Source organism: Emydura macquarii, unplaced genomic scaffold (genome assembly GCF_026122565.2).
Source record: "Emydura macquarii macquarii isolate MOO-44397 ecotype Brisbane River unplaced genomic scaffold, CSIRO-AGI_Emac_v2 contig_1551, whole genome shotgun sequence".
NCBI lineage: Eukaryota > Metazoa > Chordata > Testudines > Chelidae > Emydura > Emydura macquarii.
Genome location: NW_027131688.1, coordinates 12,598,466 through 12,626,032, shown reverse-complemented (window position 1 = coordinate 12,626,032; position 27,567 = coordinate 12,598,466). Strand labels below are relative to the sequence as shown.

Sequence of the window (27,567 nt, the reverse complement as noted above, 5' to 3'; positions counted from 1 at the left end):
CTTTTATACACTGCCCTGAGCTTCACCCATCAAAGACTGCAGCACCCCGACTTTGTCACATGCCTCCTAAAGGGTACGATTCTGGCAGCTGTCTGAATCATCACATCTGAAAATGTGAATCAAGCCAATAGTGCAGTCATTGAAGGGCATGTCTGCACTGCAAAGAAAAACCTGCAGCACCGAGTGTCAGAGCCTGGGTCAATTGACTGGGGCTTGGGCTGCAGGGCCAAAAGTTGCAGTATAGACAATCCCACTTGGGCTGGCGCCCAGGCTCTGACACCGAGCAAGGGGGGGAAATCTCAGAGCCTGGGCTCCAGCCCGAGTGGAAATGTCAGCGTTGCTATTTGTAGCCCCTCAGCCCAAGCCTCATGAGTCAAAGGGCCAGGACTCTGAGACTTGGTGCTGCGGGTTTTTCTTTGCAGTGTAGACATGCCCTAAGATAACCCACAGCAAATTCCCCACCCCTTCACACAATCCCCTCTCCTTACAATTATAATTTTCACCATCTCCTGCACCCTCCATTTTCAAATGCCTGAGAAAAAAGATTGGTCCTCAGACTTGGAGTATTTTGTATCAAAGTGGGGAGCAGTGGGCCCCTCACAGAGAACACTCTGAGAGCAGCCCCTTTTTGTTTATACCAACCTGGTGGTGGCTTGAATGTCTCTGCAGATCTCATTTGTGGTAGCACAGTGGAGGGAGAGAGGCAGTGTGGCAGGTAGGGAGGACATAAGCCATTTAGGGATTTAAATTAAACGTTCATGAAACTTTTCCAACCCTCCTGAATAGAGCTGGATGGAAAGCAGGGGTGGGGGTTCTGCTAAAAATGTCAGATTTTCAGTGAATATTTCAAAACTGAAAAATGTCCACATAAAGCCAAAAAATTTCTGTTCTGAAATGCTGCCCTCATGCATCATGCTCCCAATAGAGGAGAATAAGGACATGAGACAATCAAACTAAAACTCCTATGAGCCACTATGGCAGCAAATCCAAATAAAAATATTTCAGTTTTGGGGCGATTTGATTTTTGATGAAAAATTGAAATTTTCTGCAGAAAGCCGACATTTCTAATGAAAAAAAATTGTTTAACTGAAAATCCAGAAAAAAGTTTTGATGAAAAATGTTCATTCAGGCATCCTTCCAAGCTTCTGTGTGGTTTCAGGAAAGGCGCAGGCTGGTTCTTGTCCCATCCAGCCCTCTCTGCTTTCCCTTAATTCCATGCATGGCAGGCTTAATTTCCCTTTCCCGGAATGGAGCATATCATTCTGATAACATTTAAATTCCTGTTGCTTGTGAAAAGAGACTGATGGTTCCTGTCTCTTTTATACCAAAAAAGGAAAGGATGGAAAGGGCCTTGTTGCAACGTGCATAATAAAAAGTCACCATCTAATAGAAGGCTAGGGGGTACTTTTGCTCCCATTAATTCCAGTGCATGGGATTTTAAGACAGTGATTCTGGCAAAGTTTGATAAGTTGTGGAGGTGATCAGCCTCCTGGATCAGAGTCCAAGCTACACTGCACACACAAACGATGCCTACATCCTTCTCTCTGGGCTCAGCCCTCAGCTGGGTGGAGATTATGCTCTAAGTGCCAGATTTTCAAAGGTATTTAGGTGCATAAATCCCATTGATATCATTGCCTTTAAAAATCTGGCCCTAAGTCACTTTGCTGCTCCCCAAATCCTGGACCAGCCAGGAGCTAAAATGGCCCCCAGCATAATTTAAAGCATCTTAAGATCTCTCACACTGCAGCATTCTCATAGAGACCACTGAGCCGGCCCTTCTCCCATCTAGCATCCTCTTTCTGCTCCCTCAAGTGGAATGGGGCAAGTATGTGACATAGAGCTGCCTATACAGATTCTATGCCATTCAGGTATCAGATGATACAGTCTCATCATATGATGATGCTAGCACACTTTCCATTCTTGTAGCATCTCTGGAGGATGTTAAACACAAACTGCTAAAGTTAGACATTTCTAAATCAGCAGGTCCAGATAATTGAATCCAAGTGTTTTAAAACAGCTGGTTGAGGAGCTTGTTGCACCATGAATGTCTATTTTCAATAAATCTTTGAGCATTGGGGAAATTCCAGAAGACTAGAAGCAAGCTGATGTGCCAATTTTTAAAACAGGTAAACAGGATGACCTGGGTAATTATAGGACTGTCTGCCTGGCGTTGATCCTGGACAAGATAATGGAGCAGCTGATTCAGGACTTGATTAATAAAGAATTTAAGGAGAGTAATTCAATGAATGCCAATCAGCATGGGTTTATGGAAACTAGATCCTGTCAAACAACTTAATATCTTTTTTTGATGAGATTACAAATTTGACTGATAATGGTAGTAGTGATAACACAATATACTTAGACTTCTGCAGGGAATTTTACTTGGTACTACATGACATTTTGATTAAAAAACTAGAACAATCAATATGGCCCACATTAAATGGATTAAAAACTGGCTAACTAATAGGTCTCAAACTGTAATTTTAAAGAGGGAATCATCATCGAGCTGGTGTGTTTCCAGTGTGGTCCCTCAGGGATCAGTTCTTGGCCCTATGCTATGTTAACATTTGTATTAATAACCTAGAAGAAGATATAAAATCATCACTGATAAAGTTTGCACATGGCACAAAATTTGGGGTAGTGGTAACTATTGCGGAGGACAGGTCACTGACTCAGAGCAATGTGGATCGTTTGGTAAACTGGGCACAAACAAACAGTATATTCCCAGTTCCCCAATAACTCAGGGTCAGTATTGGGAAACTCACATATGCTAACGGTCACAGGCCTTAAGCTAGTGTTTTACAGGATGCAAGCCTGTAGGTTTCTTGCATTACTGCTATGTAAAATACCTTAAGTTAGCTCTATGGGCTACCATTAGCTTTTTCACAACGTTGTGTTGATCTATGAGCTCTTCTTTCATTTGCTGTCACCCTTTATGTCTTTCTCAGACTTCCCTGTTAGCTGTCCCCATAATCTGTATCTGTGCAGTTTAGTGCCTCTTCCTAGGTCCATCCTTTACATTCTGTCATACTGAATCTCATTTCACAGCACACTGTTTGAATCTTCTCAGGTCACTTTGCAGTTTGGTTCTGACCTGATGTGCATTTGCTACTTCTCTGAATTTGGTGTTTTCTGCAGATAATGGTGAATTTACACTTCCTGCTCTGTCGATAGTTTTTGGGTCTCTGATTCCAATTTATGACATATCTCCCACTGGAGACCTTACCATTAATTCCTATATCTGTGCCTATTCAATCAGTTTCTAATAAACACGTTATACGTTTGACTGTAGACGACACTATATGAAATATATTATTGAAATCCAAGTATACTACATCCACTGCGTTCCTCTCTCTCCTAAATCAGATGCTATGTCCAAGAAGGCTATTAGATTTGGTTAGCATCACCTATTTCTAATTAATCTTTCTTTGTCAGTTATTAGACACATTTCTCTCCACTGTCCCTCTGACTCACTAATTGAGGAACACTCTCAAATATTTCCCAGAAGAGGCATCATGCTAATTGGCCCATAGTTCTCCAGATCCTTCCTCCTAGCCTTCTTAAAGATATTGACCTTTCCGGTCATCTGCATTTATCATTCATGTATCAATGTGTAGATGCTTTAACACCGCCTACAGAGCAGTATAATATATAGTGGGAAGCTTTTTTTATGTACTGTTTGCTGCATCTGGTGATGATAAAAGGTCTTTTCTCATACTGATATTTGTAGATAAATGTTTGTCATAAACCCATATCAAATGCCCTGATTAGTCATTGTTTTTCATTTGGAATCAGGCACGCAGTACATATTCTCTTGCCGTTTTTTTTTATTCTTTGTATCACAATTTTTCAGTCTAAGATGAAAGTGAGTGGCTCGTACATCCCCCTGTGACTCCTTGTAGCCATCTGCCATCTTGTAGCATATGCCAGTGTGCTAATCTCCTCCTGAATTCCACAGTGTTTGGATTGTAATAGTGAGGATGATGTTGCAGTAGAAACATGGATGATATTAACAGATGATATGGAGGAACTTCTGTAGCAAAAACTAGCAGAGCAAGAACACAGAAATATAGGTATTCCATCTAGTTTGTGATCAGCAGATCTGTGGCTCAGTTGTGTGTTCCATGACTTGGTTGTCACCAGTGCAGATCAATGGGTCCTTTTGTTGTATATTGGCCAGTCAGAGCCAACCGACCACCATTTTAGGATTTCACATCTTCGGCTGACTTTTTCTCTCCTTTTCTCATCCTCTTCCATTCGGTAGGTGCTCTAGAACAGTGGTTCTTAACGACCGGTCCCTGAGATCTCCTTGACACAATTTAGGAAGGCGGCAAGCCGGTCCCTGGTATCAAAAAGATTGAGAAACCCTTCTCTAGGCTCTGCCTTTAGAAGTCGGCTGCCACAGGCCCATGCAGCCATTCCAAATGCAATCAGACGAACGACCTCACTGGAAAAAAGGCAAGACAATGGAAAAGAGACCGGATAGCCTGGCTGGCAGTGCTGCAGCCTGGCTTCTTTTGTGCCACTTGCAGCAAGCAGTCAGTCTGTGCCTCTGGGCACCGTATTGCTGCAGGGTTGTGGAGCTCTGAGAGCTCTAGTCCTGCTGAAAAGAAGGAGGAAAAAAGGGAGGTTCTAAACTGCAAAACAAGTCCCACAAACTGGAGTTCTGGGCATTGCCCCTTCACCCCCTGGCCAGTTTTATCTGGCACAGCCTTTTCAGTAATCAAATCCCAACTGTCTCCTGGCACCACACAGGTGTAGCCTACGAGTTGAGACCCTGACTCCCAAGTAGACTGAAATGACTGAATAGGAATTAGGGATGTAAAAATTAGCTTACTCAATAATCCCTTTAAAAGGTCTGTTTTTTAGAACATTTAAAAATAGAACGTTTACACGTGGGGGGCAGAGGGGAGGTGCTGGGCTCAGCTCCTCACTGCCAAGCAAAGTTGCCTAGCTGCGACTCCCCCCGCTTCGCGTGCAGAGCCGTAGCTGGGCTGGGCAGCTCTCACTCACGGGGAGCTGAGCTGAGCCCAGCTGCTGCTCCTTCCCCCTCACCCCGCTCCCCCACGCTGGACTCTGCGCCTCCCTGCGAGCAAGAGCGGCCCAGCTGCTCTCCCTCGCGGGGAGCCGAATCCAGCTGGGGCTCCCCACCCCCTGCACTCTGCTGCCTCCCGCCAGCAAGAGCTGCTGCACTGCAGCTCCCTCCCCCCAATTTAAACGGTAATCAGCTGTTTAAAACGTTTAAACAGCTGATTATCATTTAAACGGTTAGGCGTTTACATTCCTAATAGGAATTGGTTTGGCTTCCTTCTCCTATTCAAACCATTTGGCAAATGCTACACGATACAGACAAAAGACCACTTACTTTTAGAGCTGTTAGGATTTTATAGATCTATAGATAGATAGATTTATTTTTTTGCAGAAACTTTTGACTCTTGTCAGAAACCAAAAATTTTTGGCTGAAAACTGGCAGAAACCAAAAAAGGTTCAGTTTGGGGGATTTTGATTTTTCCAGTGAAAACGTTGAAAGAAGGAGACACTTGCCACAAACACTTGAGTTTAGTTCAGAAACCCAATTTTTTGTCAAAAAAGGTTTTAACAGAAATGTTTTGACAAGCCATATATATTTTACCTTATTATACAGGTAACTAAAGCCTCATTGACTGATCTCCCTAGAGATTTGCTATGGAAAGTACACTAGGCAGTATGGGCGGGATTTTCCAAAGCACTCATCTTGACCTAACTGTGCTCAATTGACTTCAACAGGAGCAGAGTTAGGCCAATGCTGAACATGCTTGAAAAGCCCTTCCTGCTCTCTTTTCCTTAGGAGGTTGAACTAAAAATGTTATTGCAGATCCAATGGGACAACAGATGGAATAGATTTGTTAGATCCACCTTTTTGGTGAGCAGTTGGTGTCTTCCTAATGTCAAACTCAGAATTTGCAGCTCTGTTAAAGCACATGTTCCATAAACAACTCAGAGAAAAGCCGAGGTGGAGATTCTCAGCCCCACGGACAAGTCTAGCAGTGGCAGATGGAGGTCTTGGGAGCCCTTCAGTTCTGTTAGAGAACAGTATTTTCCAGTAAGGATTTTGTTAGGATTGCCACCTATTTCCTTTTGTCCTGAAGAACAAAACCCTGACAACTGCCATTCATAATGATCTCTTGGGACAGTTACCCTGCAAGAAGGCTCTCATACCATGGGAACGCCCCTTACAACCAGCAAGGTCTTGCCAAATTTGGGACATGTAGCAACTCCTAACATGAGAAAGAAAGCCCCGCTGAAGCAAGTGAGCTGGTAGGGTCCAAATGGGAGTCTCCATTACTCCCTGCATGGGTGGCGAGATAAAGGGACACATGCTGCACAGTGCTAGGCACCTCCTGAAACGTGCTGGGCTCTCTCAGTGCCCCTGGAGATCAGTGGAAGATAAGGGGCTTAGCTGCTTGTTGGAGGCAAACAGCACTAAAATCAGATCAGGCCTAAAAAATCAGTTTTCATGACATTTTGTTCTTTGGAGCTAGATTGTCACAGTCCTTCCTTGGCAGTGCAGGATTGTAGAGGAGCGTTAGCCCCCACATTCCCCAGCTCAGATTGAGATTCCGGCCATGCCTATCTGCATCTTTCAGTGCCTGAATACCTTTAAAAATTTGCCTCTTATTCCTTCCTCTCTAGAAAAAGAGAGCAGGGGAAGGACTATGACTCTCTGAGTCAGGTTTCGTTCTCTGCTCTGTCACTCCTTACTCAGGCCAGATCGGGTGTTTTGTGAACCTAATTACACGGCACCCATATGTAGTGACAGCACAAAGACAACAGATTCAGGAAATCACATTCCATGGTCACCCTGCAAGAACTGCTTGCTGCGCTGAGTAGTCTAAGAATAGAATTCCCACGTTGAACTGAATTTAGTATCTAGGCCAGATATTACTGCCAACTGCTGCAGATTTTAACTGGCTCTTTGCAACATGCAATGGGCTGGACTGGTGCAGCTTTGTTATCAATTATGCATGTTTTGAATCCCTCCATTTACGGTTCTTCCTTAGCCTGTCGACCTCCCAGCATCTAGTTTGTTTTCAGAGGCAAAAAAAATGTTGCATTCTGCTCAAATATCCATTCGTCGTCTGAGATCAATAGGGCTCATGGTTAGCATATTAGTGCAGTGGACTACTGTTCACTTTTCACAAATCAGACAGAGAAAGAAACTGAATGCACTGGCTCGTGGGGATATGAAGCATTTTTACCGTGTGTGATGGTTTGTATAGCTCCCTGCTTTCCCTGTTCATGAAGAGAATTTATTAAAGTTACAAGCAGGGATCACGATCTGGGCGCTCCTGTTTGTGTTTTATTTGCAAAGCCAAACAAAGGGCTGTGCAGAGAGTGGTACACCCGAATAACCAACCCTGGTGTACACAATGTGGAGATCAAGCTGTTCTCCCCCACCTGGTTTAATAATATACATTCCAACAAATTATAGACCTGAAGTTAGGCTTCCTCTCAAAGTGAACAGGAAAGCTTTACTAAATACTGGTTACACTGTGTCAGATTCCTGAGGGAGGGGAGATCTGATTTTGCCACAAACCCTGTTTATGAAGCTGTGCCTCCCCAAGAGCAATACAGGCAAGACACAGTTTCTACCCCGCGTCCCCCGTGCATCAGAGGCATAGTAATTTGCTGCTGTCCTATTCTAGCAGCAAATGATGATCCTCTGCAGTGGCTCAGCTGCGCTGGCCAGCCTGCTGTGGAGGGGGTTGGGCAGAGACAAGGCTCTGTCTAATCCATGTCCACTTTTTCCAATGCGAGTATGCAGTACTTGTTTGCTTCTGCCTGGCTAGACCCAAGGACTGGGTAGCCACAGAGATGTAGGGATGTGTGTGTGGTGATCTTTATGCCCCTTGTCCAGGTGTAACCCACTGCTGAGTATGTGTTATCCATGGCCCCATCCCTCCCGGACCCGATCCACAGAGGATTTGAATCTGCTACAGCCCCAGCAAGGCTGTGTGTGCTTTTTAGTTCACCATGTAGCCACTCATGATTTTAGCTGTCAAAGTCCCCAGTTCGGTTGCCAGTGTGTCAGTCAAGATGGTGGCCATCACATGGACACTAAGCCAGAGGACGGTCTAGCTCCCACATCATGCCATTTTATGAAACCATAGTTCAGAATTAAGGCAAACAGCACAATAAAACCCTGGTTATTAAAGGCCTTTGGAAATCCTAGAAACCTTTCAGTAAGTGGGGCAGTCAAATTAAGCCCAGGGGATTTTGAAATCTTCATTGCACCTGGCCCAAAGCACCGATTCTAAAGCTTGGGCTGACTCACCAGTTATCTGCACACTTCTGGTGTCCCCTTTGGATATTCGTGGTTCTACTCTGTTATTTTCCTTCGTTTTGAAATGCTCTTATGACACAAAAGATGCGGAGGATGTCGCTGCTGTATCGTTTTGTTCCTGAAATAGCACAAGGGTTGGCATGGCTGTGACAGTGCTAATCAGAAATGTGAAATGGCTGAGAACGTTTTTCCCATCCCTGCTTGGATTCATCTCCTGCAGGAGGAATAGAATCCAACATTGCAGTCTTGGCAGATAAGTAAAGGACGAACTGATTTTCGTATATCTAACTTTAAATGGACAGGAAAAGTGTTTGTGGCTCCTAAGCCAAAACATATAGGGCCACATCCTCAGCAGGTGTAAAATGAAGTCAGTGAAGCTCCACCAGTTGCTCCAGTTGTAGATCTGACCCATATTCTTCCACTGAGTTGCAGATTAAACTCTTCCTTTAATGTACTTTCAAAAAGTGTTCACAGGGCCAGGGATCTAAAATGCTAACGTTGTTTCTTCCTGTGTTAAGTGATTTCTCTCTGTTGTTAGAGGCGGAGGAGGGTGGTCAGAGAATACATCTAAAATGTCCACTGAGTGGCCTGGGGACTGGTTGTCTGCATCAAACTGTTTCTGCTTTTAGTGTTTCCTGATGCTAATTGCTTGTGGTGCCTTGTCTCCTTCAGTCTGCCCCAATACCTCTTCCCCTGGGTCCTACTTAGGATGTCTCTATACTACATGTTTTCTCTTAAAATTTCCCACCATTGCTACCACAGGGTAGCACTATCGTAGACAAAATAATGGTAGCCACCAGTGGCTGGTCTATTCTAGTGCTCCACTTATTTGTTGCTCTCATTGGTAGTGCTGCGTTGCTGGAGGAATGGTGGGAAGCTACAGGAAAAAATATTTTTAGACAATTGTTCTAGATTTTGAGCTCAGGCTTACATAGCTGTGTCCTCTCTGACCTATTTTGGCTGCTTTCCCTTGGGCATTAGATTTGATCCTGATTTGCAGCTGATGATTTCTCATCTTCAGAATCTGTTTGCTCTCTCTTCTGTCTCTTATGACAGCTTTCCACGGGTGTAACTCCACTAGCTTCAACGGAGTCATCCCTAATTTACCCAGCCCTGTGTCCTTGACTGCTGGCTCTTTCTGGGATGCACTGTAGCTAGCACTTTGCTGCAGGTTTTACGCAGTGTTAGAAAATTAATTTTCCTTTTGAGAGTGTTCAGTGATTCCAGTCAGGCATTGCTGAAATTGTCACTTGGTATACGTCTACACAGCAAAATAAGACCCATGGCAGGGAGTCTCAGAGCCCGGGTCAATTGACTTAGGTTTGTGAGGCTAAAAATAGTAGTGTAGACATTCGAGCTCCTGAAACCTGGTGAGCAGGGTGAGTCTCTGAACCTGAGCTCCTGCCCAACCTTGAACATCTACACTGCTATTTTTAGCCCTGCAGCATGAGCCCCAGAAGACAGACTCAGTTGTCCCAGGCTCTGGGACTCGCTGCCAGGGGTTGTTTTGTTTTTTGCTGTGTAGACGTTTCCTCTCTCTCTTCGAAACATGTCTGTTGCTGAAGCACCTTAAACTCCTCAGAGGAGTTTAAACCAAGCCTAGAGCGGAAGGGTACCAGTTCCTGAGTGTTTTAAATAAACAGGCTTCTTTTTATGCAACGTTCCAGTCAGTCATGGGTGACCCTGAAGAGTTCAGAGTTTCAGCCCAGATCTCTCTGGATGCCTATTTGAACCTTATCCAAATTCTCTTTCTATAGTCAAGCCCACCACCACCACCAAGCATTCTCTTAGGAGCCTGGAAGGCCTGTGAGACTCAGGTTATGTGTACACAGCAAAGAAATACCTGCGGTTGGCCTGTGCCAGTCGACTCGGGCTGTGGGGCTGTTTCATTGCTGTGTAGACTTCCATGCTTCGATTGGAGCCTGAGCTCTGGGCCCCTCGCACCCTGCAGAGTCCTAGAGCCCAGGCTCCAGCCTGAGCCTGGAAGTCTAGACAGCAGTGAAACAGCCCCCCAGCCTGAGCCTCCTAAGCTCAAGTCAGCTAGCACGGGCCAGCCGCGGGTGTCTGTTTGCTGTGTAGACATACCCTTAGGGTTCCTAAATGCGTACATAATTCTGAAAATGGGATTTAGAGCTTGTCTACACAAGGACACTCAAGAAAATTAATCCAAATTAGCTGAAGGTGTATATTTTGTTGGATTTGTTAAACTGCATTAAATCCCTGTGTGGACATTCAAAGTTAAAACAAAATGAATTAAGGGCACTTTCATTCTGAATGAGTATGTCCACACGAGGGTTTAATGCAGTTTAATTAATCTACTTTAAATTCACACCGTTAGCCAATTTGGATTAATTTTCCTGAGTGTTCCCAAGTAGATAACACTTTAGGACCTAAGTCACTTAGGTGGTTTTGAAAATTTTACCTTTTGACCTAAATTTGATCACTCCAGTCGTACTATGTGAGTAAAATGAAATAAGAATACATTCTCTCTCTTCACTAGCATTTAATCAGCCCTAGAGAAGTGTGTTGGATAGCTTTTTAGGAAGACTTTTTAGTATCCCAGAGCCATATCGTACAAGTCAGATTACTACTGACAATATTAGTGTTATGACAAATACATTTTCCTGCCTATACCTGTCTTTTCATTTCTCAGGATGCTTGGCTTTCTGCTGAAATGGCAAAGCGATATTAGTATTGGTTCTTATTTAAACGATGTCATAACCTCTTTTTAAAAATCACCCTTACAATGCTGTAAGATTTTTTCTGTAGAGGGGCACTCTTATTGGCACTGCTTATTTATATGCTTACTAATACACTGGTGAGAGCTGTCGAAGACACTTATACCAGCACTTTACTGCCAGGACAAGTTTTATTTCTCTCAGCCTATTTGCTGACGTGGAAAGCCTGCAGGCTGTGCATGCAGTGTCTCTCAATTGGGGTGGGAGGAGGGATATGCTGAATCATTTATTATACTTTCACTTTGCAAGCCTCGCTGCTAACTTTGCCCTGATTCTGGGATCTCTCAGCACCCCCTGGCAGGAGCGAAGCACCCTTCACAGCTTTTGATGTCAGTGGGAGTTGAGGGTGCTCAACACCACTAATAACTGGGACCTACTTGCCTATCCTTTTAACAATCCATCATAGTAATTGTAGCTGTGGTACACTGCTTAGTCAGGGAACAATCCTGAGCTCTCACAAATTGTATTGAAGACAATGGGAGTTAGGAGCTCAGCTCTGCTTAGGATTTAGGCCCTTGTTTTGTTCCTGAGTGTCTGTGTTCTCTACACAACCTTCCCACAGAAAATGCTCTTGGGCTCAGCAGGCTAGCCAGTGCCATGAGACCTAGCCAGGTTGGTTTTCTGAATTGCTCAGGAGTCTGCTTGAGATAGTCAGTAGACATCTCAAGGGGAGGAAAACAACCAGCCATGGCCTCTGGGCCATCTCCGTCGGACCCTTGGATTGAAAAGACGACATGCAAATGGCACCACAGTTGTCTAATACAAGATTTGAAGAATTCAGGGTTTCCTCCCCTGAAGTCAGTGGAGTTGCCCAGATGTAAAACCAGTATAAGTGAGAGGAGAGAATCAGGTCTGCTGTCTCCTCCCCCATCCTTTTGCCCTGGGACTCCTTCATCACTTGGGCCATGACCACATATCTCCACACTGCAGCTCTCCTCCTGGGGTGCTGGGGAAAGCTCAGTGAGAAGGATAACAATGTCACCATTTCACTCATTCTCATCTCCTGCATGGTCTCTCTCCTGTCTCAGGGAACTAAAGCAAAGGCTAGTCAGCTGGGTTGAGTAGGCACAAAGTATCCTCCCATCTGCCCCATCAGTCTCTTTCCTGCATTCAGGACCCACATAGACAGCTAGGGAAAAGAATGTCCAGGATGTGAATGCAGCTTGGTTCTGCAATACATTTTTCTTTTTATAATGCGTACCTCCCACCATTTCAAGTGGTTAAAGCAGGACACAGCACCACCCAGGTTTGCCCCTTCCTCTCCTCAGTAGATAGAGACAGAGGGGCGGACAAGCCAAATTTGATTGGCGTGGCAATCAAGTGCACTTAAATTTGGCCTGTCCACCTGCCTCCATCTACAAAGGGGTGGACGAGCTAAACCTGGTTGGTGCTGTGACCCATGTGCCAGGTCACAATGCCACTCAATTTGGGGGCCCTCTCAAATGGGGCCCAGGGCAAACTACCCATCAACTGGGACAAGGAGGCTTGGAGGTCAAAGGGGGACAGTGTTACAAAACCTAGGACTGTTTGGAGATCTGATAAGGTCCATCACATAAATGTAGCAGAAAGTGATTGACAGCCAATTACAGTTCATTCTATCTATGCTTGACCACACTGTACATGGCTGAGTTAAATCTTTCATACAGGCAGGCTCCTGAGAACTCTGTAGAAAAAAAGGTATGTATAAGCTGGGTTTGTATATTGTAAGTTAGTACAAAGAGCACCATCTTCTGGCCCGTAGGATTATCTAGCATTGTTGTAAACTTAAAGGATATAAATTCAATAAAGTTGTTGTTGCCCTGCGAAAGACTTGCTGGGCTCCATTGAACAGGTAGCATCTGTAGATATGGGGTAATGGTGAAGTGGGCCTCAGGGCCAATACCTAGCCCTAGCAATTATGCTAATGATTCACAGGAAATTGATTGAGCGAGGGGAAACTCTTGTGAGTCTATTCTACTGCCTTATATCTCAACAGCACCATTGACACCTATGTTTGGTTCACAGAGAGACAAGCCTCACAAAGGTTGGATTTCAGGTTCAGTTTGAGAAAGCACCCAGGTGTCTGAATACATCCAAACTTCCTGGCTGGAAAGCTCATGAGAAAGAGGCTTGTAAAATCTAAAGCATTTCTGAGCTCCAATCTTGACTGAAAACAAGAAGTGAGGGAGAAGCAGCTTAGTCTGAACCTAAGAAAAAGTTTGCTATGAGTTCAGTTCTACACATGAGTTTGGGCTCAGGATTTTCTTGTTTGATCAGATCTAATTTTCCCACTTCCAGCATTGAGTACGTACAAGCTTTTGATCACTTACTTTTTGTCCATTTTTTATTTGTAGTAGAATTACAGCAACACCTAGGGTCTTGTTGTGCATACATAGAGTAAAAGAGAGTCTCTGCCCTGAAGAACTTGCGGTTTGAATAGACAAAGGTTGAGGTGGGGATGTGGAGGCACAGGAAGGTGAAGGGACTTGCCCAAGATCACACAGATGTTAATGTCAGAGGAAATACTAGAACCCAGGTATCCTGATTCCTATTATGGTGTCCTATCCTACATGTGCCTCTTCTCGTCATACAGCATGCTCACTTTTGCTGGCTGGGGTAACAGGTGAACGGTACCTACTGATTCAGCCGGGCTCAAAATTTGCATATGCAACTGATTATGCCTGCACATCTGTGTGAGCCCCTGTTCTGAGTGTATGAATTGGGAAGCTGAACACCCAGTTGCTCAAATTGTGCGTGCTAGTGGCTGTTTCTCTACAGAAAACCTAGGCAAACTTGCTTTGGGGGCTCAGTCAGGAAGTGGCCATGTATCATCAGCGTTGAGGGCTGAGAATTTTATTTACTGAGGCTGGAGGTGAAGAATGAGCCAAATATGTGAAAGTGTGGCAGTAGGTCTGCAGGGTTTTGCTTGAGGGGTGTATTCATCCAATGTTACATCTCTTCTGAAAAGCTCATTGAAACATTTCTTGGTATCTTACTTATAGCAAAAATCAGTCTATGTACAAGTGCGGCTCCAGCCTGGACACTTACTTTGTAAAAATAGTGTCATTCTATTCAAGATTTCCTCTCCCTCTGAAAATTGAATAGATTTGATCTTTAAAAAAAAATAGAGACACAATCAACATTGAACCTGATGTTGCTATTTTTACCGTTATTTTTCAGAATAGAACTGGACTTTCACGTTCATATGAATTAATCAATCAATCAAATATTGGAGCCCATCACAGTAGTACCTGAGTACCTATTTATATTTAAGTAACCTACATTTTTGACAACTTGATAAAGACCTGTTAAGATGGATCCTGGTGATTTTATCTATGCAACTAATACTTTTTGGCACATGCAAAAGATTCTAAACTATTCACTGAGTGAGATTTAACATATCCTACTCTGCAGAAACAACAGTAATCATTCATTTGAATTAGCTATTATTCTCAGCTATTATCCTCAGCTAATTTTTAGCTCCTGTTCCATTATCTTGGAGCACTTAATATTTCATTGATCCAAACTGGACATCAATGGCCTTTCTAAAATTACTCTATATTGTTACTCTATATGGAACCAATGATTTCTAAAGTATTTTCAGCATCAATTATTTAATAGCTTCAGAATTTAGCCTTTAATAGAGACCATTTTGATCAATCAATAATTTAACCCTGATGATACACATTAGCCATTTTCAAAATCTTACTCTTTTCAGTCCCTGAAAACACATTTAATAAATGTTAGTTTAGCATAAATGTAGAACTCCCATTGAGTTCCACGGTCATTTCATCAGTCATGTAGTCTCTTAGCTGCACACCAGTGGTGAAATTAATGGGGCTTTTATCATTAACTTCCATGGAGCCAGTGTTTTGCCCCTGGAGTGAAATTCACCCTGTACAGAAATCCAAAGCCTGTGTACTCCTTAAGTCCCATTTAAGTCAGTTCTCAAAACAAAGGTTAAGTGGAACTTGCCTGGTGCATAATCCTCATGCTGGCCTTTTGCAAAGGGTTGAATTTCACATAGGGATAATACAAACAACCAGCCTCTAGATAATGCACAACTTCCTTTCTGATAAAGACAACAGTTACCCTATTTGCAAGAAAATGTGCTTTAGTTTTCTGGAGAGTTTAAACATCAATAATTTCCCTATTGTTTGGGGAGTAAATCAGTACAGACAAATTTTAATCTCCATTAGCCATCTCCACAAACATGTGCTGGGTACACTTGGGTATATTATTTCCCCAAGGCTCATATTACAGTACATCATGTCAGTGAATAGTTTTGCTTTACCTGAATTGGCAGGCAAGTTTTTGGGGAACATTTGAGGAAAATCCAAATAAAAACCTTTGAAACAAGATTAAGTTCACTGCTAATAGAACCATCAATTACCACAGCTATTCATCCCTCCCTTTCCCACGGATATTGAACTGAATCTGAATAAATTTAAAATTAGAGGGAATTTGCTTAATCACTAGGCTCTGAATACACCACTCTCTGATACAAGGATAGCTATCTGCATCTAGTTAGATACAACATCAAGCCAGCAGTTACAGATTCCAGATCTTTAATAGCCAGACTAGTAGCTTATGTATTAATATTTTCTTAAGAGGCACTTTTACAATTGGAGTTAAAGTTTCTAAAATCATCTCCTATATAAATGAGAATCTGCACTGAATCCTTGTAATTAGTCGATTTCATCATTACACAATCTTATTAACCCTGCAGCAATCCTGGGAGTTGGGATTTCTCAGGGCGCTATTTTAATGCAAAACGCTACTGATGTCTAGAAACACCTCTTGTTTCACCCTAGTAAACACAATTAGAAGTCTGGTTTCTGATCTGGCACGGAAAATGATCAAGGATCAATAGGGAGTCTATTAAAAAGCAACAGTTATTATGTTGTTTGCTTTTGAAAACTGTACATAATATTTATTGGCAGTTGCTATTTCAAGGTTTATTTTTAATTTTTCTACTGAAAAACAAAACAGAGAATTCGGATGACTTATTTTTCTTGGTTGTAGGAAAAGCAGTAAATGTACTATTTATGGCTCTTTTGGTTTGTTGTAATTCAAAGTATGAAGTCATGCCACTTACATCTTTCCACCAGCCTCTAACAAAAATATTAGCAATCATCTGTTTTGCTGTGCTATAACCACTAAGTATCAGTGATTTGCTGCTAAGCTGCTGATACTAAGCCAACAATTTCAATTACCCTTTCACTAAGGTATTCACCAGAAATCCGAACAGCTTCTAAGGCATGGTTATTTGACATATGTATACTGTGGATAGAGCTGGTTGAATACTGCAAACAAGCATTTGTGAACATTGGTTTGAATACATTTTGAATTTGTTTTGCCTGTATCTGCACCCCCAGCATTCCATGAACATTCATAGGAACAATTTTGTGTTTGCAAAAAGATAAAATGTTGTGAAAACTCATGTAACTATATGTTCACCTGAGTATTCACACCAGAAGAATTTGCACAGCCATTCTAAATGCTCTTTAGGTCTGAACGAATGCCAGTTGAAACCAATGGGCTACTTTCTGTTGACTTCAATCAGCTCCCCATGGATCAGGCCCCATGTACACGTGGTAATCCTCTAATAAGAGAACAGATATGGCACCATGTGACTCAAACAACTATTCACCCAGCACCAATTGGCAGCAACCATCATGAATAGTCTGCAGTCAGCTATCCACAGGCTGAAATAAGCTGGCATAAACAACCATTCAGATAATTTCAGTGAATAAACCAGTTTGTGGAAACCCACAATAGATAAGGAAAAAAGCAAATTCAGCAACAAAGCTGCTTGCTGTGAATAGCTTGCCCATCTCTGGCCAGCGGATAACTTTGGTATCACCACTGCATTGCAGCTGTTCTTTTAACACTCTCGTGGCACTGGTGCAACTTTTGGATGTGGACGCTCATCAATCCAAGCAATCTCCCCACATCCAGGGGGCGTGGCACAGAAGACACTGCCCAGGAGAACGTGGTGAGCCAAAAGTGGCTTTAAGCCACCTTTCCATTCTTTCCATTCTAAGCTGCTTCAGAAGCTAAAGAAAGTGCCCTGGAGCGTCTCTATTTTAGGACAGTCTCTCTCACACACCCCACAAGGCCATGGATTTCCTTGGTGCAGCAGCCTGCCGCCTGCTATTAATTCCAAAAAATAAGGAGCTTAGATGGTACAGGACTGACTAAACGTACACATTAGCAGGTGAGGAGGACAAGGTAGCAGTACGCACAGATGTTTGCGTAAGTTAATAGCCACAGTGGTCTCCATAGTCACAGTTGGCCACCAACCTAACCAGTGCTTGGAAATAGTGATTTGTAGGCATCATGGCAAAGAATCATGGTCCGTATAGGAAGGTCACAAGGGATTGTTGGAGAGAGAACACCGATAAAAGTCTCCAGGCTTTCCTACAAAAGGAGTTGTGTAATCAGGAGCCAGGGATCCTGGGATGCACATAGACTTCAGAAATTAACTCTTCCCACTCCTTCTAGATGGCCTGGTTGCAGAACTTGGTGGATACTGGGCCAAATTTAGCCCAGGATAAGCAAGTGCAACTTTACTGTAGTCAGTGAAGTTATCTGCTTCCACTTTAACCTCTTTTTCCTAATCAGAACACAGACTCTCCTGATGTAATTGTAGATGGGGCTGGCAGTGTTGCTTATTGTTAAGGTTGCCTGACATTTCCCATTGTCAGATCTTGTTTTCAATTGCTTATAACTTTGCCAAATTTTAACCATTTGGGATGAAATTTTACATGTCAGGCTGATTTATGTATTTGTTTTAATTTTAGCTAAGAGGTCTGCCATTTCCAAGAATGAGGCTAAGGGAAAGTACGTTGTTGGCCATACTAAAAAATTCTGGCAACTTTTTTTTGGAAAAGCTCTGGTACCCCCATGCTTTGGAAGAGGAGCTTGAAATTTGGTGACCTGCTGGCAGTTATGTCAGCGATATGCCTTGTTCATCCCCACGAATATCCACCCACATTTGGCCAAGTTACAAATTGACAAATTGCAGTTTGCGCCTGCTCCATAGACACTTGCTGTAGATTAACAGCTAAAATCTCCAAAAATTCCATCCTCACTGAATATGCTCAAGTCTCTTCCTAACTCCTAAAAAACTGGACCAAGGGGAAGGAAAGAGGTGTATGGATATTGGGGCAAGGGGTCTGGTGAGAGAGGGATTGGAGGGTGGAAAAGAAATTGTGACTGGGAATTGGAGGTGCGAGACCAGGACTGGCTGGGCAAAGAAGCTGGGACTGTGACGAGAAGCTTGAGGAGTGGAGACTAGGTGAAGAGAATGGGATTGGGATGAGGAGCCATGGAAGGGGAAAGATACAGGACTGGGACAGGTTGTAAGGGATGGGGCAGACGGGTTTGTGCCTATTACTGCACATTCCACACTCCAGAACCCGGACTGGAACCCAAGATTCCTGAGTCTCACCATTCCTCTGCCATCAGCAAGTGTCTGTGAAACCCACCGGCAAAGTATGAGTCCCATCCCTCATGAATGCCACTCCACATAGAGGATGACAGCTTACTATTGCCATCAATTATTCCCTTAGTTCAAGTAGCAGAGGTCTGTGCGGTGGATCTGAAGGTACCAACTCTACTAGAGAACCATGTGGATGTCAAGATGCCACATGATGAAGTTTGTGTTTCTCAGTAAAATGGGGATAATAAAACCCCCTCACCTTACAGTGTTATTGTGAAGATTAATTAATGTTTGTGAAGCACTCCCACCCTGTCAAAAAAACAAGTGGTTGTCAATATTATGCCAAGTGCTGAAATTTCTGGTTTTTTAGTTTGTTTTCTTAGAAACCTAAGAAGTTACACAGAAAAAAAACCCCACATTAAAAACATTATTAAGGTTGCAAGTCAAGCACTCAAAAGTTAAGAAATGCCAAAATGAAGATTGCTTGTGGAACATTCATTTGCACCCTATGGATGTGCATTATCATATAATCTTTAATTACATGATCACATAATATTTTTTCCACAGGGCCCTTGCCTCATTCAGTGCACAGAACAGATCTGCTCTGGGGATAAATCAAAATTGTGTGGTATAGGAGATGGTTGTCTGTAGGACTCCTGCCTCATTTACTGCAGAATTTGAATGTGCGTCATGAATGAGGCAGGAGATTGTAGGAAGAGAAGATGGTCCCAGGCTGAGACAGTTGAAGTTGGCCTTGGGGGAACTGCATTTTATCCTTGTCTCTGCCACCGAGTTCTTATGAGATGCTGCTCAAGTCACTTGAACTAAACTTTTCACAGGTGGTCATGAATTACATTTTCCTCCTTTTCTGTGTGCCCAGGTTGGGACCTTGGAGCCTGATTTGCAGAAGTGTTGAGTGCTCCCAACTGCAGCTGAAGTCAATGGGAACTGTGCTTGAATATAAAGTGCCATATAATGCTAAATACTCTGAAAAAATCAGGTACCAGGAGTCTCATAGCGGGCACCCAAAATTACTGGCCACTTTTGACTCAGATCTTTCCATGCCTCAGCTCCCTCTATTTAAAACGTGGATAATAACCACCTTCCCCCCCCACCTTACATGGGTGTTGTGAAAATAAATTAATTGATGTTTGTGAAGCACTCAGATACTGTAATGATGAGCACCTGTCAGGAGCCTGGGTGAGGGTAAGCAGGACTAGTGGCAGGAGCTAGGGAGCCAGGAACCAAAGGCAGGGCTCAGAGTCAGAGACGGAGTCAAGTGTCAAGCTGAAGGATCCATAGCAGGTATCAGTGTCAATGGTGGAGTTCCCGGTGGGGATCTGTGAGGAGCCAAGTTGGAACCAAGGCCAACACAAAGAGTTCAGAGGCAGAGAAGCAGATCAGTTGTGAGCGCTAACTAAGGATCCACATTATTGCCTGGGCACTTTCTGGTATGCCCCATTGGCTTATATAGGATCAAGGAGTCAATCAGAGATTGCTAACATAACTGTCACTTGGCTCACTTGAGGTGGAACTTCCCGTGGTGTGCAAGCTTTGCAAATCATGGGTTGCAGGGAGCAGCCAGTTTGCGGCTGTTGCCAGGTGGCAGCGTGAGGAATTCTTGGTTGCCAGGTAGCCCTGCAGGCCTGGGTTTGAGTGTCACAGTGTTACAACACCATAGAAAAGCCCATGGAGAAATTAATCATTCTGCCTTCAGAGCAGTGTTTGAATAGTGTGCAGTAAAATAAGGTCTAGGGCCATACAATGAAGACACAACAAAATGCTGATTAACTGTTCATTAATTGAGCACCAACCGCCCTGTGTACTGAATGAGACAGGGGTCCTGGGAAAAATAGGTATGTGAAATCATAATGCAAATTACTTACTAGCATTCTTTTAACGTAGCTTTTTCTGTGTGATTTTACTGACGTTCCATGTCCCAGGACATGTCACACATTCAATACAGAAGGAACTCTGAATGCTTGGCAGTGTGTAGCCATGTGCCAGGCGTGCGTCAGAGCAAAAGCTGGGTAGCCTCTGAGGTGCTGCGTGTAGTGGTGCTCAAGTGGTTAACTGGCCACCACTCTCTTACAGGCAGCAATTTCACTTAACCAGCTTTGTTCCTATGTGTCCCAGTTCCACTGTCCCCTATACAAATCTACCATTTGCATCATGTGCGCTACCAAAGGAGAGCTTTCTCTTCCTGTTCTCAAGGGCGCTGCCTGATATTAATGTATCAATTAAAATTATGGGCACTTTCTATAATTCAATTAGTGCTGGCCCTGGGAATTTAAGGTATTCTGGAGGAGTATTCGAGACACACAGTATGAATGATGTATGGTCAGTGTAAGGGTATTTAACCCCAACACACAGGGTATACCGCTGCCAGAGCCTTTCTGCTGCTCTGATCGAACTGCCAAAGCCTTTGTTCTCCTACCTGCCCTCAACAGCCATCTCACCTCTCAGAGCACACCCCACAGTCTGATGTCTTTCATTTCTGCATTCCCCCTCTCAGGAGCCCAGAACTGACTGCAGGAGCCTGAACATATATTCCCCTAATCTACCTTGCTTGCTAACTCCTGCAGCCCTCCCACTGTCCCTGGTCATCAGCCCTGTCCTGCTTCACCTCTGGCACCTGTAGTTCTGATGTCCTTCCATTGCAAACCGGCCTACTTCCCAGTTTCAGGGGCCTCCTTTGTCCCCCAGCATCCCATCCCTACCTGACTGTACCCTACTCTTAGTTGCTGCTCCCCCCTTTGCTGGCAGCCAAACCTGCTTCTAAAAAACCATGGGTGATAGGGTCAATAGGTTTCCTAGTCCTGCTTGCAGGCTAGGGGACTTTGTAGGGAAGTGTGCAGTCTGGGTCTTCAGCAGTCAGCCTGCAAAAGAAGCAGTCTGGAGCAAGCTGGATTAAGTTGTGTCTCTTTGCCTTAGACAGCAGCCTGCTGTCTCTGTCTCTGTCTCTGTAACTGGCTGCTGTGTGTTAGATTTCTGGGTTCTAAGAACTAAAGTAGTGTTATGTTGCAATCAGTCAGGAAGAATATAAATGTTTTTGATTCTACCTTCTGTGTGCATGCTGTGAACATAACAGGGATGGAAGTCACATGGCATAGTGGCAAATCACATGGTCCAGTGATTAGGGCATTGTCATAGGACTTGGGAGATGCAGATTGAATTCCCTGCTCTGTTACAGACTTCCTGTGTGACCTTGGGCAAGTCACTTAGCCTTTCTGTGCCGGAGGTTTCCATATGTAAAATAGGGATAATAGCACTTCCCTAATTCACAGGGGTGTCATAAGGATAAATACATTAAAAATGGTGAGGCCCTTGGATACTACAGGCCATATAAATACTAAGATAGATACACCTGCTGCTAAATAGCAGGCAGAGTCTTCAGTTTCTAGGCCCAAAAGTGCTTTTGGCTCCAACCATGTTGAGAGTGATTTGGTCAGCAGGGGATGGGTGGGAAATTATTGAGTGAGTAGCTCTGGCAGATATGCCCCTGTAGTCTGTCAGCACCAACCAAGGAGTGCCCCACTCCATGGGAGAGGTCATAGCAGGCTCCAGAAAACACAAACTGAAAATGAGGATTATGGAAAACTGGGGTTTTGATTAAATAAATATCTCCATGACAAGCATCTGCTTTCCTGGAAAAGCTCTAGTTTTTCAACAGGAAGCAGAACATTCTTGACCAAAAATTGAAAAGGTTCCATTTTGGGTGGTTTTCAGCTAAAAATGTTTTGGTTTTTCAAGTGAAAAAGTGAAATTTTCTGTAGGAATTTCTTTATCCCCAACCAGCTCCAAAATGGCCATCTTGTAGCAGGTGTTATCTCCCAGAGAACAGGATTGGCACCTGAACACATGTATTAGGGCCAGCCAGCTCCTCAACCCTGCTCTGGCAGCATAAAAGGGTCATAAAACTGGTTTACCCGGTGAGCTAAGGGCTCTCCTGGATTAAAGAGGTCTCAGTGTGGGAGACAGAGAAGGGGCGAAGCTAGAGATAAAGGAGTCTGGCTGGAACACTGCAGTAACGTCCCCAGATCAGCTCTTTAGAGTCATTGGCTGCTGGATGCAAATTAAAGCAGCTCTGAAGCTGGGGGACAAATCAGCCCCTGGCTTGCCTCAGGATGAGAACACGGATTACATAAAGCTGCTTTTGCTTCCCCCTTTGGGTCCTATGCAATGTGGAGCTCACCTTAGAGTCTGCTTGATGGTAGTAGGGTTTAGGCTAATTCTAATCTGTTACACTGGTGTGAATCTGGAGTCATTCCGCTGAAGACAATGAAGTTATTCTGGATTTGCAGCATTGTAATACAAATAAATTATTCTCTGTCTTTATATGGTATTTTATAAAGTCAGGGAAACATTATTAGCCTTATGTAACTAAGAAGAAAACTATAGCAGAGAGAGGCGGTGACTTGTCCAGAGTTACATAGCAAGTCAATAGGAGAGTCCAGAATAGAACCCAGATGTCCTTCACTCCTAGCCACCTATTAATTTCCGAAGCCGCCACCACCCCTGAGATTAGAATCTGGCTAGCCTGTTGGTTTGTGATACTTGTCTATGTGGTAGTTTTTAGTGCATGATTGAAAGTCCCACTAGATGCCTATTGTGACCCAAGAATCTCTCAATGCCCACTGGCAAGGGGGTTACAGGAATGTCCTAATTCTGGTGTGTATAATCTGATTCACCAGAGAATACTATATGAAGGTCTAAATGAAAGCCAAGGTCACACTGCTCATTAATATCATTGTGAAATGTATGTACAGATGCTAGGTAAGGAGTTAGGTATGTGTACTGAAAATATATTCTTAGAGTCTTTTTTCAGGGCAGGGGTGACAAATAGGTTTTCTGTCATATGCAATGTTTATTCATCTGTCTCCCTGTTGGGATGTAAATTAAGCACTGTAAGTTAATGCAAAGGATAGCCATTTTCATGTAAAGTCAGAGAGATGTGAAACCAGCAGGAAAGCAGAACACAGGAAAAATGAGCCACAAGTGGTTATCCTGCCTCTGACTTCAGATAAGGAACTCTGGGGATATAAGCACAAGGCAAAGAAGACACCCTTTTATCCTGCACCTAGGAAGTAAACAGGCACTGTGTTTACTTTCATAAAAACGGAATCTTTACTAACATTGCTTGAAATGCTGCAGAAGAGTGGGATGAAACTGCGTTAGACAGGAGGATAACCTGTCAAGTTTAGTCTCTAGAAAGCACGTGATGATTTTGTTTTATATGTAACCGTTTCCAATATTCTTACTGCCATTTGACTTGTGAATCTTTGATAATAAATGTATTGTTGTTTTCACTATAAATATATCTCAGTGCTATGATATTGAGCTAGGTGCAACTACTAAATTGAATCATACAAGCTGTTGTGTATGCTGTTCCTCTTGGGATAACAGACCTGGTATTTCTGTGAGTGTTCAGTGTATAAAAGGCTGAACACTACAGGGGAACACTTCAAAGGGACTGGGGGATTGGGGTGCATCTAATTGTTACCCTGCAAGCATAGCCCAGAGGAGAGTGTGTGAGTGACTCACAGGCTGATGATGTTAAGCATCTGAAACCCAGGTAAACACAAGCAAGACTCTCTGGTTGGAGGCAGCGGGTAACAAGATGACTCATAGTCCTGGGTAGCCCGAGAACTGTCACACCTCTCACAATATTTCTGCAGGCTAAACAAAATCTGACACTGCATTCATTCCAGGTGCAAGACTCCCACTGATCTCAGTGGGATGTGCACAGAAGGATTGCAGGCTGGATGTCTTCCCATCAAGACAGGATGCCTTTCTGAAAGATATGTGTTAGACAGACACAAGTTATTGGGCTCTATTCATGGCTAACTGGGTGAAAATCTATGGCCTGTGATATACAGGAGGTCAGACTTGGTGATTTAAGAGTCCATAGCTATTAGAATGGTCCCACGAATGGTCCCTGGCCTCAAACTCTACGAAAAGTCTATGAATCTGTGACTGAGTGCTAGGGACTTTTGTGTATACAATAAACTTGCTTCTGGGAAATGGGCTCACAAACTGTGCTTCATTTTAATTTCCAAACAGGTTGGCACATTCGTGAATATTTATATTTCTCCTCAACACAAAGCCATTGAGTGATTATTTGCTGCACTTTGTTGCTTTTTTAACAGCTTTCTTCTTACACTCAGTGATGGCTGTGGTTATGTTTTGATATCATTATGTTTTAGGGAAGGCATGAGCATATCGTCCCATCATTGCATTGCAAAGATTTCCCCATGGGTGTGGTGGTAAACTAAGAAGTGGGTAAATTTACCTTTTTAGTGTTCCAGGCCACAGTGGCATGATAGGTACTAATGGTGCGAAGAGATACCTTTGTTTTGAATTGGGTTTATGCTAGAATGACATCAGATGTGAAACTGGACATGCCATTAAAATGCAATTTTGGCTGAGCATAATGAGCTGGTAGATAATGCGCTCGTCAGTTGTGGTGGTTATGCAGCCAGGATTTGTTTATCACAAGAGTATAGGAGTGATTAATTGCTTTATTCCTTAAATCAGAGGTGGGAATTCTCATTTGGGGAAACTCCATTTACCAGCTATACTACTGCTTCTCCCTTAACAATGAATTAAAATCCTGAAATAGTAATTAATCCATCTAATTCATTAGGATATTAACACTTATCAACACTCCTACTTTGTAGCTCATACAGAAGTTAAGTAAGTGATGTACACCACACTCCTTTGAGATAGGTAAGTAGTATTAATTTTGAGCACCCAACATTCTCTTTTCCAGAAGAGGAAACTGAGGCAGAGAAGTTTCAAAAGTTACCTCAGATTTTGGGTCCAGACACCCAACGTTCTCTTTGGAAAATCTGGCTGTTAGGACCTGATTTGTCAGATGCTAGAGACCTGCAGCTTCCATTGGCTTCAGTTGTAGTCATGGGTGCTGAGCACCTCTGGAAATAAAGCCCCACATTTGAAAGCTGGGCACCCAGAAATCAAGACACCTATAATTAGAGGGCACTTGTGAAAGTTAGGGGTCTAAAACAATGAGAGTCCTGTAGCACCTTAAAGACTAACAAATTTCTGCAGGCATAAGCTTTTGTGGGCTGCAACCCAGTTCGTCAGATGCATCTTTCGTGGGTCGCAGCCCATGAAAGCTTTGCCTGCAGAAATTTGTTGGTCTTTAAGGTGCTACAGGACTCTCGTTGTTTTTGCTGTATACAGACTAACATGGCTACCCCTCTGGAACTTTTCACTTAGGGGTCTATGCAACTTGTATAGGACTACAGAGAGAGTTGGCCTCAGAGGTTGAACTGGAACACAGGAGTTGCTGATTCCCAGGCTGTGCTCATATGATAGTCTCATTTAGCACATGTGATCATTGTTTCTTTTAGTGGCTGGCCCCAGCAACTATTAATTATTATTTATTTATGATAGGGTAGCACCTCCTAGAGACCCCAGCTGAGATCAGTTGCCCCACTTGTGCTGTACAGATATGCAGTTAGAGACAGGCGCTGTCCCAGTGAGCTTAGGGCCAGATTTTCAAAGATATTTAGATGTCTAAAGGCATCTAGTGAGCTTTCCAAAAGCACTTAAGTAAGCCAGGAAGTCATTATCTTTGAAAGTGTGGCCTTTTGAGTTTAAGTAGACAAGATGGGAGGGGAAATGGACATGAGGTGACACCTCAGGACACAAAGCAGGTCAGTGGCACAGCCATGAACAGAACCCAAGTCTTTGACTTAGTCACTAAACCACATTGCCTGGGCCCATGAAATAACTATTACCTCTACATAAGTTACTCATTTAGCTCAAGTGACAGGGCTTGTGATTTTACTGCTGAAGGTTCCAAGTTCATTTGTCACTGATGACTGTCTGGGGTCTGTGTGTCTATTTGACCATTTTGCAATTACAATCAAACCGGGCTTTGCACTCACAGTGGTTGGAGTATCCTTTCACACAGGCATGTGAGACTAGGAGCTCGTTTACCTTTATTTTGTCTATAAATTAATCTTTACATAAAGAACAGTTAAAGGAGTCACTTGCCATTTCACTATGGGTTTTTTTGTGTGTTTTCTTTAGATGAAGCAGAGGCCTCTCACATCTTTGATTCCAGTTCCACTAAAGCATCTCAAGGAGGTAACCAGTCTTTTTACACATCCCTGATATCAGATGACCATTACACGTCTCCACCCGACTCCACATACTTCACGGGAATATTGCAGAAAGAAAACAGCCATGTTACATGTTCAGACAGCACAGAGGGATTTAACATTCTAGGGCACTCCATTCAAGATGTGATGGGATTTGAGTCCCATGGCTTGTTTAGCTCAGATTCAGGAATAGAGATGACTCCTGCAGAATCCACTGATGTCCATAAAACTTTAGCAGATCCCATGAAAATAGAAGCTTATAAATACATGGACATAAGTAGTTCAGAAGAGGTAAAATACCAAGAAAGATGCAACACAAGCTTAGAAGACAAGAATACAAGCCTTATTGATAAGTGCCCTGAAACACCAGCCAAACTAGAGCATATTTCTGGATCTAAGAAAACAGATTTTGAGGAGACAAAAGTGGGCAAAGGACAAAACTTTTTTGAAGAGTCAACTCTTCCATCCTATGCGGAGGAAATATTTGGTGACCAGCACAGTGCCTCATTGATTACAGCACCAGTCAAGATTACACTCACTGAGATAGAAAGCGTAGGGGAACCTGCAAACAAAGAAACAACTCCGAATAAGCAAGAAGCAGGCCTAAAACCAAGCCATGAAGTGGTTCCAACAGTGACTGTATCAGAGCCAGAAGATGACAGCCCAGGTTCTCTCACACCACCATCTTCCGGCACAGGTAAGATGACCGACACCCAGTGTCTTACTCTGCTATAAAGTGAGTGGGTGAAATTCTGGCCCCATTGAAGTTAATAGCAAATTTCCCATTGTCTTCATTGGGGCCAGGATTTCACTCACTGTTTATAAATAACACCCTGTTACTTTGCAGGTGAGCTCCCTGAGTGTACTCAGAGATGTATCATTACCTAACCTGATAGCCTGATTTCCAAAGGTGCTGAGCACCTGCAGCTCCCATTGAAGTGAGCTGAA

The 27,567-nt window shown here is 43.4% G+C and overlaps 1 protein-coding gene across 2 annotated transcripts in view; it reads left to right on the top strand.

Moving 5' to 3' along the window:
- Positions 1-27,567, top strand: part of RTN1 (reticulon 1) — a 206,019-nt gene that overhangs the window by 86,228 nt on the left and 92,224 nt on the right. For both annotated transcript variants that reach the window (XM_067554888.1, XM_067554890.1), the window contains one exon: positions 26,549-27,316. In XM_067554888.1, the coding sequence (XP_067410989.1) occupies positions 26,549-27,316 (768 nt within the window). The remainder of the gene's footprint in view (positions 1-26,548; positions 27,317-27,567) is intronic.